The sequence below is a fragment of the Bubalus bubalis genome, chromosome 4 (genome assembly GCF_019923935.1).
Source record: "Bubalus bubalis isolate 160015118507 breed Murrah chromosome 4, NDDB_SH_1, whole genome shotgun sequence".
Lineage (NCBI taxonomy): Eukaryota > Metazoa > Chordata > Mammalia > Artiodactyla > Bovidae > Bubalus > Bubalus bubalis.
Genome location: NC_059160.1, coordinates 41,345,854 through 41,362,035, shown reverse-complemented (window position 1 = coordinate 41,362,035; position 16,182 = coordinate 41,345,854). Strand labels below are relative to the sequence as shown.

The 16,182-nt window shown below is 39.4% G+C and overlaps 1 protein-coding gene across 3 annotated transcripts in view; it reads left to right on the top strand.

Annotated features, from left to right (window-relative positions):
- The window catches only part of DENND5B (DENN domain containing 5B), a 222,235-nt gene that overhangs the window by 106,288 nt on the left and 99,765 nt on the right, over positions 1 to 16,182 (top strand). For all 3 annotated transcript variants that reach the window (XM_025283467.3, XM_006069091.4, XM_044941315.2), the window contains one exon: positions 7,490 to 8,156. In XM_025283467.3, the coding sequence (XP_025139252.2) occupies positions 7,490 to 8,156 (667 nt within the window). The remainder of the gene's footprint in view (positions 1 to 7,489; positions 8,157 to 16,182) is intronic.

Here is a 16,182-nt window from a genome sequence, read left to right as displayed (position 1 = left end):
GTTCCATGTCCAGTTCTAGCTGTTGCTTCCTGACCTACATATAGGTTTCTCAGGAGACAGGTGAAGTGGTCTGGTATTCCCATCTCTTTCAGAATTTTCCACAGTTTATTGTGATCCACACAGTCAAAGGCTTTGGCATAGTCAATAAAGCAGAAATAGATGTTTTTCTGGAACTCTCTTGCTTTTTCCATGATCCAGTGAGTGTTGGCAATCTGATCTCTGGTTCCTCTCTAAAACCAACTTGAACATCTGAAAGTTCACGGTTCACGTATTGCCTGGCTTGGAGAATTTTAAACATCACTTTACTAGCGTGTGACACTAATTTCATACAAATTAAGTCCCCCAAAGCAATGAAACTTGTTAAACAAACAAACAAAAAAATCCCGTATATGAGTGCAATGCATATGTAACAGCAAATAGGTATGTGACATTTGAAATTTTCTGAATTAATTGCTTTTATATCTCTTTTGGTTGTGGATTCACAGATTTTTGTGGGGGAAAAAATGGAAGTATCATAAAGCAGAGAGAAAAAAAATATCATATACCCACCAACAAGAAGTAACAGATGTCAACAGTTGGCAAATTTGCTTCAGATCCATACCTTTCCTCTTAAATGAAACAAAGCAATGCAAATGGAGCTGAAGGTCCCCCCCCATTTCAAATCTCGTAATGAAAACTGTGTATTAGCGTCTGTGACTGTCTATGTAATGTTCTAGTAGACAGAGCTTATACTTAAGAATGTGGTGAACCTAGGAATGGTTAGGAAGAAAATGTGGTCAATAGCTTTTTAAGCATGTTCTGTGAAATATTAAGATTCCATTTTGTGTATATGTCCTAAATAAAACATCTGATATATAAATTTTCAGATAATTGAAGGCTAATAACTATTATATAGCTATTTATAAAGCTCAGTTTACTGTTTACTTTGATCCCAAAGAAGAGTGGAGTGGAATGAAGAGTAAAGAGTAAAGGATACATTGTAACTGACCCCCTGCTGCCTGTCTTTTTCATTCTCCACACTACAGCTTCTGTTTCTGCTTTCCTTCCTCTCTATTGACATTTCAGATTTCATTTTAAACATGATTTCCTCAAAGAAGCCATCCCTGACCACCACTTTCACCACCCTTCCAACATTTAGCCAGGTCCCCTTAAGTTCTCTTGGCACCTTATACCTTTTTGTAGCACCATTACAGTTACAATTAATTAATTATGTAGCTGGTTGTCCTACTCCTTGTCTCCTGCTATAAAGTAAGAACCATTAGGACAGGAACACACTCTTATTCATTGTGATAGATGGCTCAGAGTTAAAGAATTCGCCGGCTTAGCAGGAAATGTAGGTTTGATCCCTGGATCGGGAAGATCCCTTGGAGAAGGAAATGCAGTCCCCCCCAGCATTCTTGCCTGGAAAATCCAACAGGCAGAGGAGCCTGGCGGTCTACATTCCATGGGGTTGCAAAGAGTCAGATACCACTTAGCGACTAAACCACTATATCCTTAGCTTTGCACATAGTTGAGGTTCAGACCATTAAATAAATGAAGGAGTATATGCTTGCTTACAGAACTTCGCTTCCCCATCTTTGATCAGGTATCACCTCTACTGCAAAACTCTCTCTTAAGCAGGAATAGTTAGGTGCTCTGTCTTCTCTGTTCCTGAAACATGTTGAACACACTCTGTAGCAATAGGGATCACATTATTTTGTAACTGTTGATTTATATGTCTCTATTTCCTATGAGAATGTAAGCTCCCAGAGGTAAAAAATAATTTTCATATTTGTCTTCTGAGTTATCAAGATCTAATGCAATATATGACATAAAGTAAATGTTTATTAAATGAAGAAGGGAAAGAGAAGGAAAGAAGGAAGGAACAGAAAACTAACCGACTCATTAAGAGCTTTCTAAATAGCTTTTATTTGTAACATAAGAGAAAAGGAATGGGATTAATAGAGCCATAGAAAATGGGGGAAAAATTGTTGCAGTTCTAGCCACACTGACTAAAAGAATCCAGAGAGATAATAAGGATATTTGGTCACTCAAACCAAGAAAGGTACGCAGACAGCATTGTGAGCCTACTGTGGCTCGAGTAATCTAGCCAGTGACAATCTGATTAGCAGTGACAGCTCTTAAGTTTTTTAGTTGTCGTGAGAGTGGGGTGGGCAGAGGATATTGTTAGTAAACATCAGTATTAGAGGATAAAAGATATTGATTGTCATGGTGAGCAAATCTTGATTTATAGTTTAGAATTATGAAAAATAAACAAGTCATATGATTCTCACTTGTAAAAATGAAAAACAATAGCATTTTCCAACTATGTTTCCCAGATTAGAAATATAATTCTTTTTTTTTTTTTTTTAATTTGTAGGAGAGTTTAAGAATTCCTACATCTGTTATCTGTAGCATAGAAAGTCATTCTTCACTTTGGGCATAATTTTTGGCAAACTTTTCCTGTAAATGTCTGAATGCATGCTAAAGAAAGCTACAGACCCTTAAGGGAATATTTGGCAGCTCTTCAAAAACAGTTTGAGCTTGAATTTAATGGTTTATGATGTCAGGAAAGCCTGTCAATTAAATTAAGTCTTTATGTTGACTTTGGAGGTCCCTATGTATTGCCTACTTGATATAAGAGAACTATGGACTGAATGAAGAGATGAACTAAATCTGATCCTGTACCCTGAACTGTTGTTTTTGATTGTTTTCTTGTTCCTTGATTTATTCATTCATTTAAAAGACACTTATGTATGCCACGCACTATGCTGTGCACGGTTGAGCTTAGCCTGAGGCAAGACTGATTCAGATCATCCTTCCTATAACCTTTATTGACTCTAGTAAATGTGTCAGATGAATTTTCATTCATAATCAGTAGAGGATCTCATTGACTTGTTATAATGAAATCAACCTTAATCTAAAGGCCTAATTATGAAAATATCCTGCCATGGCCTTTTTTTCCCCAAGATTAGGAATAAGCAAAATTTCCCCCCCAATAAATCCAGATATTCATGTGTTTTATCTAAATCTGTATCTTATTCTGCCCAAATATACACATTAATTTAATTTTTGTCAACATACATATATAATAATGATTAAAGCTACTATCAGATCAGATCAGATCAGTCGCTCAGTCGTGTCCGACTCTTTGCGACCCCATGAATCGCAGCATGCCAGGCCTCCCTGTCCATCACCAGCTCCCGGAGTTCACCCAGACTCACGTCCATCGAGTCAGTGATGCCATGCAGCCATCTCATCCTCTGTCGTCCCCTTCTCCTCCTGCCCCCAACCCCTCCCAGCATCAGAGTCTTTTCCACTGAGTCAACTCTTCGCATGAGGTGGCCAAAGTACTGGAGTTTCAGCTTTAGCATCATTCCTTCCAAAGAAATCCCAGGGCTGATCTCCTTCAGAATGGACTGGTTGGATCTCCTTGCAGTCCAAGGGACTCTCAAGAGTCTTCTCCAATACCACAGTTCAAAAGCATCAATTCTTCGGCACTCAGCCTTCTTCACAGTCCAACTCTCACATCCATACATGACCACAGGAAAAACCATAGCCTTGACTAGACGAACCTTTGTTGGCAAAGTAATGTCTCTGCTTTTGAATATGCTTTCTAGGTTGGTCATAACTTTCCTTCCAAGGAGTAAAGCTACTATAGCTGTTTCCAATTCTCATGTTCAGTGATGTGAAATGTAAATACATTTTCACTGAGATATTTATGCTGAGCTTCACAGTTTTTGCTTTTTACCTTTATCAGTCACCATTTATTATGGCCCAAATACTACATTGTTCCATGTGTGGTACTCTTGAATGGTTAAAGCTATTACCAGTCCTTGGGTAGTTTTTCAGTCTAGAGATGAAACAAAATTAGAGAAACTACTGATGTGTGTCATACATATGCAATGTACATATACTGTGGTGCAAGGCTTTAACTGCTTCATTCAATAAAAGCTTTTTAGAGGATAAGTGACATTTTAATGGCATTTATGGGACGAAAACACTATTTTTTTATGGAAAAATAAATTAAGGCCTTTTTAAGGTAGTTATATGGAGACTTACAGGAAGTAAGGAAGTGTTTTGGGTAAGCTGCATAACAAACCATCTCAGTGTTAATTAAGTGACTTAAAACATAGACTTGCTGTTTTTTTGCCCCACACACAAAGGGCCAGATAGTAAATAGCTGAGTGTTGTGGGCTGTGCAGTCTCTGTCACAGTGATTCAGCTCTTGTTGTAGTGCAAAACCAGCTAGACAGTGCTTAAAGGGAGTGCGATTGTGTACCAATAAGATTTTATTTTCAAGGCATGTGGCAGATTGGATTTGACCTGTTGTTTTAAAACAACAAAGCCATCATTATGCTTACAGATCTGCAGTTTGGGTAGGGTTTGGCAGAGTGGCCCTCCTCTGTTCTAGCAGGTGTCAGTTAGGGTGGATTGAAGGCTGAGGACTAGGATTGTCTGAAGGCCCACAGCAGAGTAGGTGAGCTGAAGAGCAGTGGAGGGTGGAGCAAGAGCTGCTAGGGCCGAGTGATGTAGGGCCTCACAGGGGCCTTGTAGTGTGATTTCACCTTCTAACAATATGAGAGACCATTGGAGGGTCTTGAATAGTGGCAAGATCGAACATATTTTTTTAAGAATCACTTTGGCTGCTCTATGAAGAGCAGGTTATTGAGGACAAGGACAAAAGCAAGGAGATGGGTTAACAGGCTATTATATTAAAGAGTCATCCAGATGAGAGAAGAGTATGGCTTAGATTAGAGTAGTAAGAGTAATGATGGAAGTAATCTGCTCCTGAATATATATTTGAAAGTAGAACTGGTCTTTTTTGATGGATTGGGTAATGGAGTGAGTGAGAAAGAAAGGAGTCAAGGGTGACTCCGAGGCTCTGAGCATTTCTGCTGCCTGCTTAGAACCTCTGGGGAAGCCCCCGCCCTCACAAGCCGGAAGGTTGATGTGCTAAGCAGCACTCTGTTTCTGTCCCTGTGCTGCTGGAAACCCTCCAGAGGTTTCTCATCCCCCTCCTCAGACTTCTGCTGTGACTCTCAAAGGCCCTTTGGGGTTCAGTATCTCCTGCAGTCACTCTCCTCCCCACACCTTTCATTCTGCTCCCCACCCACAGTGAATCTCACGTTCTGTCTTCTGGGCTTTTGCCCATGCTCTCTCTGCCTTCATTTCATCTCATTAACACCTGTACTTATCCTCAGGTCTCCACTTGGGCTTCCTTCATTTTTTCCCCTGGTCATTTGTTATTTTTAGTCACTACATCATGTCCACCTTACCTACCTCCTGGGACCACCTTACCTACCTCCTGAGAAATCTGCATGCAGGTCAAGAAGCAATAGTTAGAACTGAACAGGGAACAACAGACTGGTTCCAAATCGGGAAAGGAGTACGTCAAGGCTGTATATTGTCACCCTACTTATTTAACTCATATGCAGAGTACATCATGCAAAGTGCTGGGCTGGATGAAGCACAAGCTGGAATCAAGATTGCCAGGAGAAATATCAATAACCTCAGCTATATAGATGACACCACCCTTATGGCAGAAAGCAGAGAGGAACTAAAGAGCCTCTTGATGAAAGTGAAAGAGGAGAGTGAAAAAGCTGGCTTAAAACTCAACATTCAAAAAACTAAGATCATTGCATCTGGTCCCATCACTTCATGGTAAATAGATGGGGAAACAATGGAAACAGTGAGAGACTTTATCTTTTTGGGCTCCAGAATCACTGTGGTTGGTGACTGCAGCCATGAAATTAAAAGATACTTGTTCCTTGGAAGAAAAGCTATGACCAACCTAGATAGCATATTAAAAAGCAAAGACATTAATTTGCTGACAAAGGTCCATCTAGTCAAAGCTGTGGTTTTTCCAGTGAATGTGATGTGAGAGTTGGACTATAAAGAAAGCTGAGTGCTGAAGAATTGATGCTTTAGAACTGTGGTGTTGGAGAAGACTCTTAAGAGTCCCTTGGACTGCAGGGAGATCCAGTCAGTCCATCCGAATGTTCATTGGAAGGACTGATGCTCAAGCTTTGGCCACCTGACGCGAAGAACTGACTCATTTGAAAAGACCCTGATGCTGGCAAGGATTGAAGGCAGGAGGAGAAGGGGACAACAGAGGATGAGATGATTGGATGGCATTACTGACTTGATGGACATGAGTTTGTGCAAGCTCTGGGAGTTGGTGATAGACAGAGAGGCCTGGTGTGCTCAGTCCATGGGGAGTCAGACATGACTGAACTGAACTGAACTGAAATCATGTCCGACTCTTCTGCAACCCCATGGACTGTAGCCCACCAGTGCTCCTCTGTCCATGACATTTCCCAGGCAAGAATACTGGAGTGGGCTACCATTTCCTTGTCCAGGGGATCTTCCTGATCTAGGGATAGGACCTGTGTCTCCTGCTCTGAGAGGTGGATTTTTTTTATCACTGATCCGCCAGGAAAGTGCCTTTTCTGGTGGCTCCCTCTTTTCTCATTTATGTCCTCCTAGTGTGTTTTTCCTAGCAGCCTATGTTTACCCTATCACAGCACTTCCCATAGTTTATAGTTTATATATATTTTTAATAGTCTGTTGTCCTTATTGCACGGGAAACTCCAGGGGAGCAGAAACTATATTTCTCACCATTGTATCACTATCATAGGGCCTGGCTCAGAAAGGCAGTTAATAAGTGTTTGTTCACAATTTGAATGAAAGTCATAACTCTTAAGGGAATTAAATTTTTTGATAATGTGGGGATTTGGGAGAACTTCTAGATTTTATACCAGATGGATTATTAAATCTGAAATTAAAGAATAAAAAGTCATATGGTAAAATTATTTCTATGCAGAAAGCATTTTGTAATACAAAAGTAGAAAGGAATAATAGAAAAATTAATAATCATGATTTTAGGATAGTTGAATTACAATTCTGTTTTCCTTAGTACATTTCAAATTTTCTATAATTTTTCTTGTTTAAAATGTTTTAGACTCAATTCTAATTTTTTATGCTTTATAAATTATCTTAAGTATAGCATCTTTAAGTCTTCAGGTAATTTTATTCTCAAATTTGACTCAATCCTGGGTGGTTCCCAAGACCTGGGGCATAATCTCTGCTGGAAATAATCTGAAGTGTCTTGGTTCTACCCTTCTGCTTCAGTAAAGAAAAATCAGTCCGTTTTTAACATTTATTTTTTCTAAGGACAAAGTATCATATTGTTCAAAAGAGCAAAAATTATACTTTTGTTTTATTTTCTGTGTTTTAACTTTTTTCCATTTATCAAATGAACCTTCACCTGTTTCTGTATTCCTCTGAAACATTATCGACTTTAAAAATAGTCCTTAAATATTTGTAAAGTGTCTTTGTCTTAAGGTCACTGATGCCATAGATGTCATAGATAAAGAAACTAAGGCTCAGAGAAGTTACATGACTTAATGAAGGTCGTAAGCTCAGATAGAACTTCACAACCATTTTTCTCTGTTTTGAATTTGTTCATATATTGCCTTCTGATGCTTTTCTTCTCCTTCCTCCACAGTTGTGCATGCCTAAAGGGCTGTCTTTCAGAACACAAACTGACAACAAAGACCCTCAGTTCCACTCATTTATAATTACCCGGGAAGATGGTTCTCGTACCTACGGTTTTGTTCTCACTTTTTATGAAGAAGTTACAAGTAAGCAAATCTGCACAGCAATGCAGACACTCTACCAGATGCACAATGCAGAGCATTACAGCAGCGTGTACGCTTCATCCTCCTGCAGCATGGATTCACTGGCGAGCAGTATTGACGAGGGAGATACAACTTCCCTTTTGAAACTCCAGCGATACAACTCCTATGACATCAGCAGAGACACCCTGTATGTTTCAAAAAGTATATGTTTGATCACACCACTGCCTTTCATGCAGGCCTGCAAGAAATTCCTCATCCAACTTTACAAGGCAGTTACCTCACAGCAGCCACCACCTTTGCCTCTTGAGAGCTACATCCATAATATTCTCTATGAGGTGCCCCTTCCACCTCCAGGGAGATCACTGAAATTTTATGGTGTTTATGAACCTGTCATCTGCCAGAGGCCAGGGCTCAATGAACTCCCCCTCTCCGATTACCCTCTCCGAGAGGTCTTCGAGCTCCTGGGCCTAGAGAACCTGGTGCAGGTATTTACCTGTGTTCTTCTGGAGATGCAGATCCTTCTCTATTCACAAGGTAGGTCTGCCCTAAAGTTTAGGTCTCCCAAAACCAACTGCTTATGCTCTCAGCTACTGGGGTGTATTATTAGAGCCAAATAATTGATGGTCAGAAGTCTTTTCTGTCTTGTGTAAAAGGAGAGAGTTTTAGGTAGGACCAGATGCCAAGAGGTTACTTCTCTTTTAGGTGACAGTGGCTGTAGAGAAAAAGAAGGGAAGAGATATAAAAGCATTAGCTTGGCTGATTTGCATATGTTTATTTTTTTAAGGAAGTAACCCTTTTTTCCTGACAATACATATTCATTGTAAAAGAAGCATATTTCTCTTTATAATAAAAGTGAGAGAATCCTCTTACTACCAAGACTGTGTAGACTTCGCTCTCTCTTTTTTTTTTTTTTAACAGATTAGTAAAGGTTCACATCAAAACTCAGCTGACACTGGAAAGGGACAGACAGGATTGTTAACTCTGACGCTTTCTAAGGTGATCACCTTTGGATCTTTGCCTATGGGTGATTTCATAGAGTGAGAGAAGGGGTACAGGCATGTGAAACAGACACGATTCTCCTAGGTCTAACAGTTCCACCAAAGTTATATGGAGTTTTTGTGTTTTGTTTTTAATCCCAAAGGAAGCTATCATTGTGGTGCTTTTCATTCAGAATTCTCCCAAAACATACTTTAAAAACAAACAGAGTTTGGGTTTTAGGTCTCTGCATCTGCGATGACTAATGTTGAGCCTAGACTAAAGCACTGGTTCCAGTCTGAACCTGAATTTGCAGAGGAGATAGAGATGCTGTGTTTTTTGGATAGTGAATTGACAGAAAATATAAAATAGTACCTATGCATTGATGGGTTTTTCGAAAAATGTGGCACAAATATTTAGTTTAGCATTTTGCTAACTTGTATTTAGACTGGCAGAACTGTAGTGCAGTCTTCTGACTGTGGCTGTCAAGCTTATTTTACCAGTTCCCTTTTTTTCTTTTCTATTTTAAATTATAAATGAGGCTGAGCCAAGTAGGCTGTATTTGTACTTCCCCATCTTGTGTGTATGTTGACACTGTTTGTGTGTTGACAGCCCTTCACGGGGTTGTATTTTCTTCAGTTTATCCTCATCGTGTTCTCTGATAACGTGTTCCAGTGTCTCAGTTTTTGTTGTCAGGAAGTTCTTCTCTAATGACTAATTTAAATTCTTTCCTGTCCTCGTGCTCTTACTTTCTTAGTGCTGGTCATTACCTGAAGATCACCCTTTGGTATCCAAAATATTTAATGTTAAGTAATTCTCTCTCCTTTTCAATGTCTTCCTTTTTTCCCTGAAAGGATTAGGATTAGAGAGTTGCTTGGAGGGGCAAAGGCTTGGAGCTTAATACTTTCAGGTTTATTAGCTTATTAGTAAAAAGAATTTTAGATCCTAAATTTTCAAGAGATCTTCCCGATCATTTAGTTCCATGTCCTATTCTACCTAGAGAAGCAATTTGGTATTGGAAGAATATTGATTTTTGAAGTGAAAACAATCATGAGTTCAAATCTCTGTTCTGTAACTTGCTAACTGAACCTTGGACAAGATACATAATCTTCCTATGTGTCCATCAGTTCATTTTTATGGAGATAACAGGTTTTTTTCCTTCCTCTCTCACTGATTTATTCTGACAAAGTGAGAAGTCTGTGCTGACTAAATGATAGCCAATATTGTTGTAATTACTATCAGTTTTATCAGTCCTACATAATCCTTTATAAATTATGCACATCTTAAGTTGTGAGAATCTGACATATTCAGTTCAGTTCAGTTGCTTAGTCATGTCCGACTCTTTGCGACCCCATGGACTGCAGCACGTCAGGCCTCCCTGTCCATCACCAACTCCCGGAGCTTTCTCAAACTCATGTTGATCGAGTCAGTGATGCCATCCAGCTATCTCATCCTCTGTTGTCCCCTTCTCCTCCTGCCCTCAATCTTTCCCAGCATCAGAGTCTTTTCCAATGAGTCAGTTCTTCACAACAGGTGGCCAAAGTATTGGAGTTTCAGCTTGAGCATCAGTCCTTCCAGTGAATATTCAGGACTGATTTCCTTTAGGATGGACTGGTTGGATCTCCTTGCAGTCCAAGGGACTCTCAAGAGTCTTCTTCAACACCACAGTTCAAAAGCATCAATTCTTCAGCACTCAGCTTTCTTTATAGTCCAACTCTCACATCCTACATGACTACTGGAAAAACCACAGCTTTGACTAGATGGACCTTTGTCAGCAAAGTATTGTCTCTGCTTTTTAATGTCTCTGACATATTACTGCACTTAAAATACTAACTGTTAAATAGTCCAGGCATTTGTTTCAGGGTTGAGAACTTAATAAACTTTCTCTTATACTGAAAGTCATGCTTTTTAAAGAAAAAAACCCTTCATATTCACTCTTCACTTTAAATAGCACTTTATGTCTTGGTGCTTTTGCACTGTCTTTCTGGTCTACTTCATTAGCTTATTCCATTTAGTTTATGGAGTCTGTTGAAAAGTTACAGTTGATTAATATCTACACATTTATTTCAATTTCAAACTAAGAAGACAATATTTATTAGCATGTTTTTGTACTCAAATGAGTTTAGTTGGTTTTTGGGTTTTTTTTTGTAACTTGATCTTTGATGCTGAGAAGAGTGAGTCCTGAGATTGTAGAATTCTACATATATATATATTTTTTTTAAGTGTCATACAAAAAAAACCTTATAATTTTCTAATCATTCACAGAAATCACTTTGTATTAGGAATTATAATTTAATTAGGTTAAAATGCCTTGTACATTTTGATTTTTCTCCCAACACTTAATCCTCTCAACAGTGAGTTATTACTGCCCATGCTTTTAATGGAAAAGGAAATGGCAATGCACTCAGTACTATTGCCTGGAAAATCCCATGGACAGAGGAGCCTGGTAGGCTACAGTTTGTGGGGTCGCAAAGAGTCAGACATTACTGAGCAACTACACTTTCACACTTTCATGCTTTTAATGAAGGGGGAAATTAATGCTCAGGGAAGTTTAGTAACCTACCCAAGATCACGTAGCTGTTGAGTAATGTGGTAGAGCTGAGAATGGGCTTGGATCTGTCTTTCTCCATAATTCTTACCCACATGTTAGCTGTATTGGACACTGCACTTAACTTCTCCTTATCTAGCTCATTATTTATTTTTATTTTATTTTTTATTTTTTGGCCACACTGCCCAGCATATGGGACCTTAGTTCCCCGATTAAGGATTGAACCCATGCCTCCTACAGTGGAAACTTGGGAGTCTTAACTACTGGACCGCCGGAGAAGTCCCTGTGTTTCAGTATTTATTTTTAAATTATAAACTCACCTCTGAGGGTCTTTTGTAAAGGTTCCATATTAAATAATTGTAGATTATCTGTGTAAATGCAGATTTTAACAGCAGGAGATCCCAGTTCCATTCATGGGTTGGGAAGATCCACTAGAGAAGGAACAGGCTACCCTCTCCAGTATTCTTGGGCTTCCCTGGTGGCTCAGCTGGTAAAGAATCCGCCTGCAATGTGGGAGACCTGGGTTTGATTGTTGGATTTGGAAGATCCCCTGGATAAGGGAAAGGCTACCCACCCCAGTATTCTGGCCTGGAGAATTTTTTGGACTGTATAGTTCATGGGGTTGCAAAGAGTCTGACATGACTGAGCAACATTTACTTCACTTTACTTCACTTCTCCCATTAGAGAAAGAAAGGAATGAATTAAAAGTTGTTGGGTTGATCTGTACTCTGGTGCCATTTTTCATTTCTCCTGACTGTATTTAGGGTTTTTAATAATATCTGATCATTTCTTGTTCACTGATGTCATACAGTTTTAAAACATTGCAAATCTTGAACAATTACTATGAAAACCCAAAGTGAATAAAAGTATAGATGGATTTCAGTGATGAAGATGTCTTTCTAGACTGATTTGAAATTCTTGTCCACAGCCCATATATATCTATCCAGTCTGTTGTTTCAAGAGTGTGTAAATCACAGTCACTTTGTAGTGGTAACTGGCTAGACATTTTAAGCGGAGAAGAAATCCAAGAGGTAAAGACTCTTTTTTAGAACCCCGAATCAGAAAAGAGTACTTTTCTTTGAGGCCTAGAAATACTTGGAGCAAGACAGTGGGAAGATTGGAGTCTGATCATCTTTTCAAAGAAACAGTGTAAGAATAAAAAGAATTTAAACAGCAGGGTCTAACTTTTGGTACCAGTAATTAAAGTCTCAGGACACTTTTGGACCTTGCTTACATCCTTTGATTCTTCACAATGGAAATAAGCAGTTACTCACAGCCCATGCTGCGCTGGCTGCCTGTGAGCCTTCAGAGTGCTCCTCTCCCTCTCCTCCCTTTGCAAGCTGTGCATGAATTAACATTTTCAGAAAGTAGAAGCTGCTTGAAATTTTCTTGAAGAAGTTGGGAGCCTTCTAAACACAGGTTGCTAGTTAGGCTCAACTAAACTTTATAGCTTATTTATTATGGAGCTGATAAATCATAAAAGCAGACTTGATATTTTGATGGCAAAAAATTGATTCCCCTGACCAGTATCCAAAAAGCATTAGAATTTTAACAGCTTAGGCCAGTATCTTTATACTATTAGTTTTACCTTGTAGTAAATGAAAACTTAATATTAAGAAATTTTTCTTAATAAATTTTTATTACATATTCAAGAAACTTGGTCAGTTATATGACTAGCACATATCTCCTTCCAGTTTGTGTTCCTAATTTTCTTTTAGGGATCTTTTGATGAATTAAGATACTCTTAATTGAAATTAAAAGATGCTTACTCCTTGGACGGAGAAGGCAATGGCACCCCACTCCAGTACTCTTGCCTGGAAAATCCCATGGATAGAGGACCCTAGTAGGCTGCAGTCCATGGGGTCACTAAGAGTCGGACATGACTGAGTGATTTCACTTTAACTTTTCACTTTTATGCATTGGAGAAGGAAATGGCAACCCACTCCAGTGTTCTTGCCTGGAGAATCCCAGGGACGGGGGAGCCTGGTGGGCTGCCGTCTGTGGGGTCACACAGAGTCGGACACGACTGAAGCGACTTAGCAGTAGCAGTACTCCTTGGAAAGAAATTTATGACCAACCTAGAAGGCAATGGCACCCCACTCCAGTACTTTTGCCTGGAAAATCCCATGGACGGAGGAGCCTGGTAGGCTGCAGTCCATGAGGTCGCTAGAGTCGGACACGACTGAGCGACTTCACTTTCACTTTTCACTTTAATGCATTGGAGAAGGAAATGGCAACCCACTCCAGTGTTCTTGCCTGGAGAATCTCAGGGACGGGGAAGTCTGGTGGGCTGCCATCTCTGCGGTCGCACAGAGTCGGACATGACTGAAGTGACTTAGCAGTAGATAGCATATTGAAAAGCAGAGACATTACTTTGCCAACAAAGGTCCGTGTAGTCAAGGCTATGGTTTTTCCTGTGGTCATGTATGGGTGTGAGAGTTGGACTGTGAAGAAAGCTAGCGCTGAAGAATTGATGCTTTTGAACTGGTGTTGGAGAAGACTCTTGAGAGTCCCTTGGACTGCAAGGAGATCCAACCAGTCCATTCTGAAGGAGATCAGCCCTGGGATTTCTTTGGAAGGAATGATGCTAAAGCTGAAACTCCAGTACTTTGGCCACCTCATGCAAAGAGTTGACTCATTGGAAAAGACTCTGATGCTGGGAGGGGTTGGGGGCAGGAGGAGAAGGGGACGACAGAGGATGAGATGGCTGGATGGCATCACTGACTCATGGACGTGAGTCTGAGTGAACTCCGGGAGTTGGTGATGGACAGGGAGGCCTGGCATGCTGCGATTCATGGGGTTGCAAAGAGTCGGACACGTCTGAGCGACTGATCTGATCTGATCTGATCTCTATTCTGAGTTCATAAAAATGGTCTACATTTTTTCCTAAATGTTTTAAAGTTACGTTTAGCATGTAAGGCCTTAGTCTGTAAGAAATCAATTTTTGTTTATGTTGTGAGTAAGAAATCAAACTTAATATTTTAGAAATATCTGTAGCTAGTTATTTTATGCGAGTTATTAGATAAACCATTCTTCTTTACTCTGATCTGCAGTGCCACCTCTGTCTTGTATAAGTTTCTGTATATGAAGTTCCTGTATGAATTTCTAGACAGTCAGTTTATGCTGCCAGTTTTTTGTTCCCTGTACTAAATCACACTGTTGTAATTACTACAGCTTTACAGTAAGTCTCAGAATCTTGTAGGATAGTTCTCTTCACCACCTCTTTTTTATTGAAGTTTCATTGAATCTAGTTTTGAGACAATTAACATATTTAGAGTATTATCCTCCCCTTCATGAAAATGGTATGTCTCTCCATTTATAAGGGCTTTCTCTAGTGTCTCTAGGTAAAGATTTATGACAGCAAAGTAAATGATAAGGTACAAATAATGATGGTTTTATTTCTTAATTTTCTATCTTTGTCACCTCTTTTTTTCTTGTCTTATAGTCCTAACTGGGCTTTTCAGTACTGTGCAGAATGGAATTGATAGTAACAGGAATCCCTGTCTTTTTCCTGAGGTTAAAAAGAATCCTTTTAATGCTTCACTCTTAACATTTGCTGTGGTGTTTCTGGTAAATATCTTGTACCAAATTAAAGACTTTTCATTTATCTCTAGCATGTTCAAAGTTTTTAAAAATCATGAATGCATGTTGTATATTATTGAGTATTCTTTCTGCATCAAGTAAGGTGATCTTGTTTTTCTCACTTTAATCATTTAGTAAGATGAAAAATGTACATTCCGCCCTTATATTCCTGAGACAAACCTGCCTTGATCATGGTTTTCACATACGGCTTGCTAATATTTTGATTAGAAGTTTTACATCTATATATTTTATTGATTTGGCTTATTTTTATTTCTTGTACTATCTTACCTGGTTTTTGGTATTAAGATTATTCTAGCTTCATAGAATGAGTTGAAAAGTATTCCATTTTGCTCTGGAAGATAAAATGAAGAATTCATTTAAGATTGTCATTGTTTGATCCATGACTATTTGAGGGAACCTGTCAGTCTTTTTGGTCTTGTTGGAAAGATGTTAAGTACCAGTGCAGTATCTTTAATGGTTTATTTAGGTTTTTCTATATCAGTAACCTCAGATATGCAGATGACACCACCCTTATGGCAGAAAGCAAAGAACGAAAGAGCCTCTTGATGAAAGTGAAAGAAGAAAGTGAAAAAGCTGGCTTAAAACTCAACATTCAGAAAACTATGATCATGGCATCTGGTCCCATCACTTCATGGCAAATAGAAGGGGAAACATTGGAAACAGTGAGAGACTTTATCTTTTTGGGCTCCAAAATCACTGCAGATGGTGACTGCAGCCATGAAATTAAAAGACGCTTGCTCCTTGGAAGAAAAGCTATGACCAAGCTAGACAGCATATTAAAAAGCAGAGACGTTACTTTGCCAACAAAGGTCCAATCTAGTCAAAGCTATGGTTTTTCCAGTAGTCATGTAGGATGTGAGAGTTGGACTATAAAGAAAGCTGAGTGCCGAAGAATTGACGCTTTTGAACTGTGGTGTTGGAGAAGACTCTTGGAGAGTCCCTTGGACAGCCGAGAGAGCCAACCAGTCAATCCTAAAGGAAATCGGTATTTCCTTTGAATATTTCCTTTGAATTCAGGGAATCAGTATTCCCTGACTATTCACTGGAAGGACTGATACTGAAGCTGAAACTCCAATACTTTGGCCACCTGATGCAAAGAATTGACTCAGATGGTTGGATGGCATCACTGACTCAGTGAACATGAGTTTGAGTAAACTCCGGGAGTTGGTAATGGACAGGGAGGCCTGGCGTGCTGCAGTTCATGAGGGTGCAAAGAGTTGGGCACGACTGAGCGACTGAACTGAATTGAAGTGATTTCTCCTCTCCCATCTCCCTCCCACTCCTCCTCTGTCATCATTATCATCATCATTATTGTCACTATCATCAACTGGGGACAAAAGTCAAATATTTTTGTTATACCACAGACCATTCCCTGGTCTTTGACTGTGATCCCTTATAGCACAAGGATCCTAACAGTTAAGACAATGTTGGCAT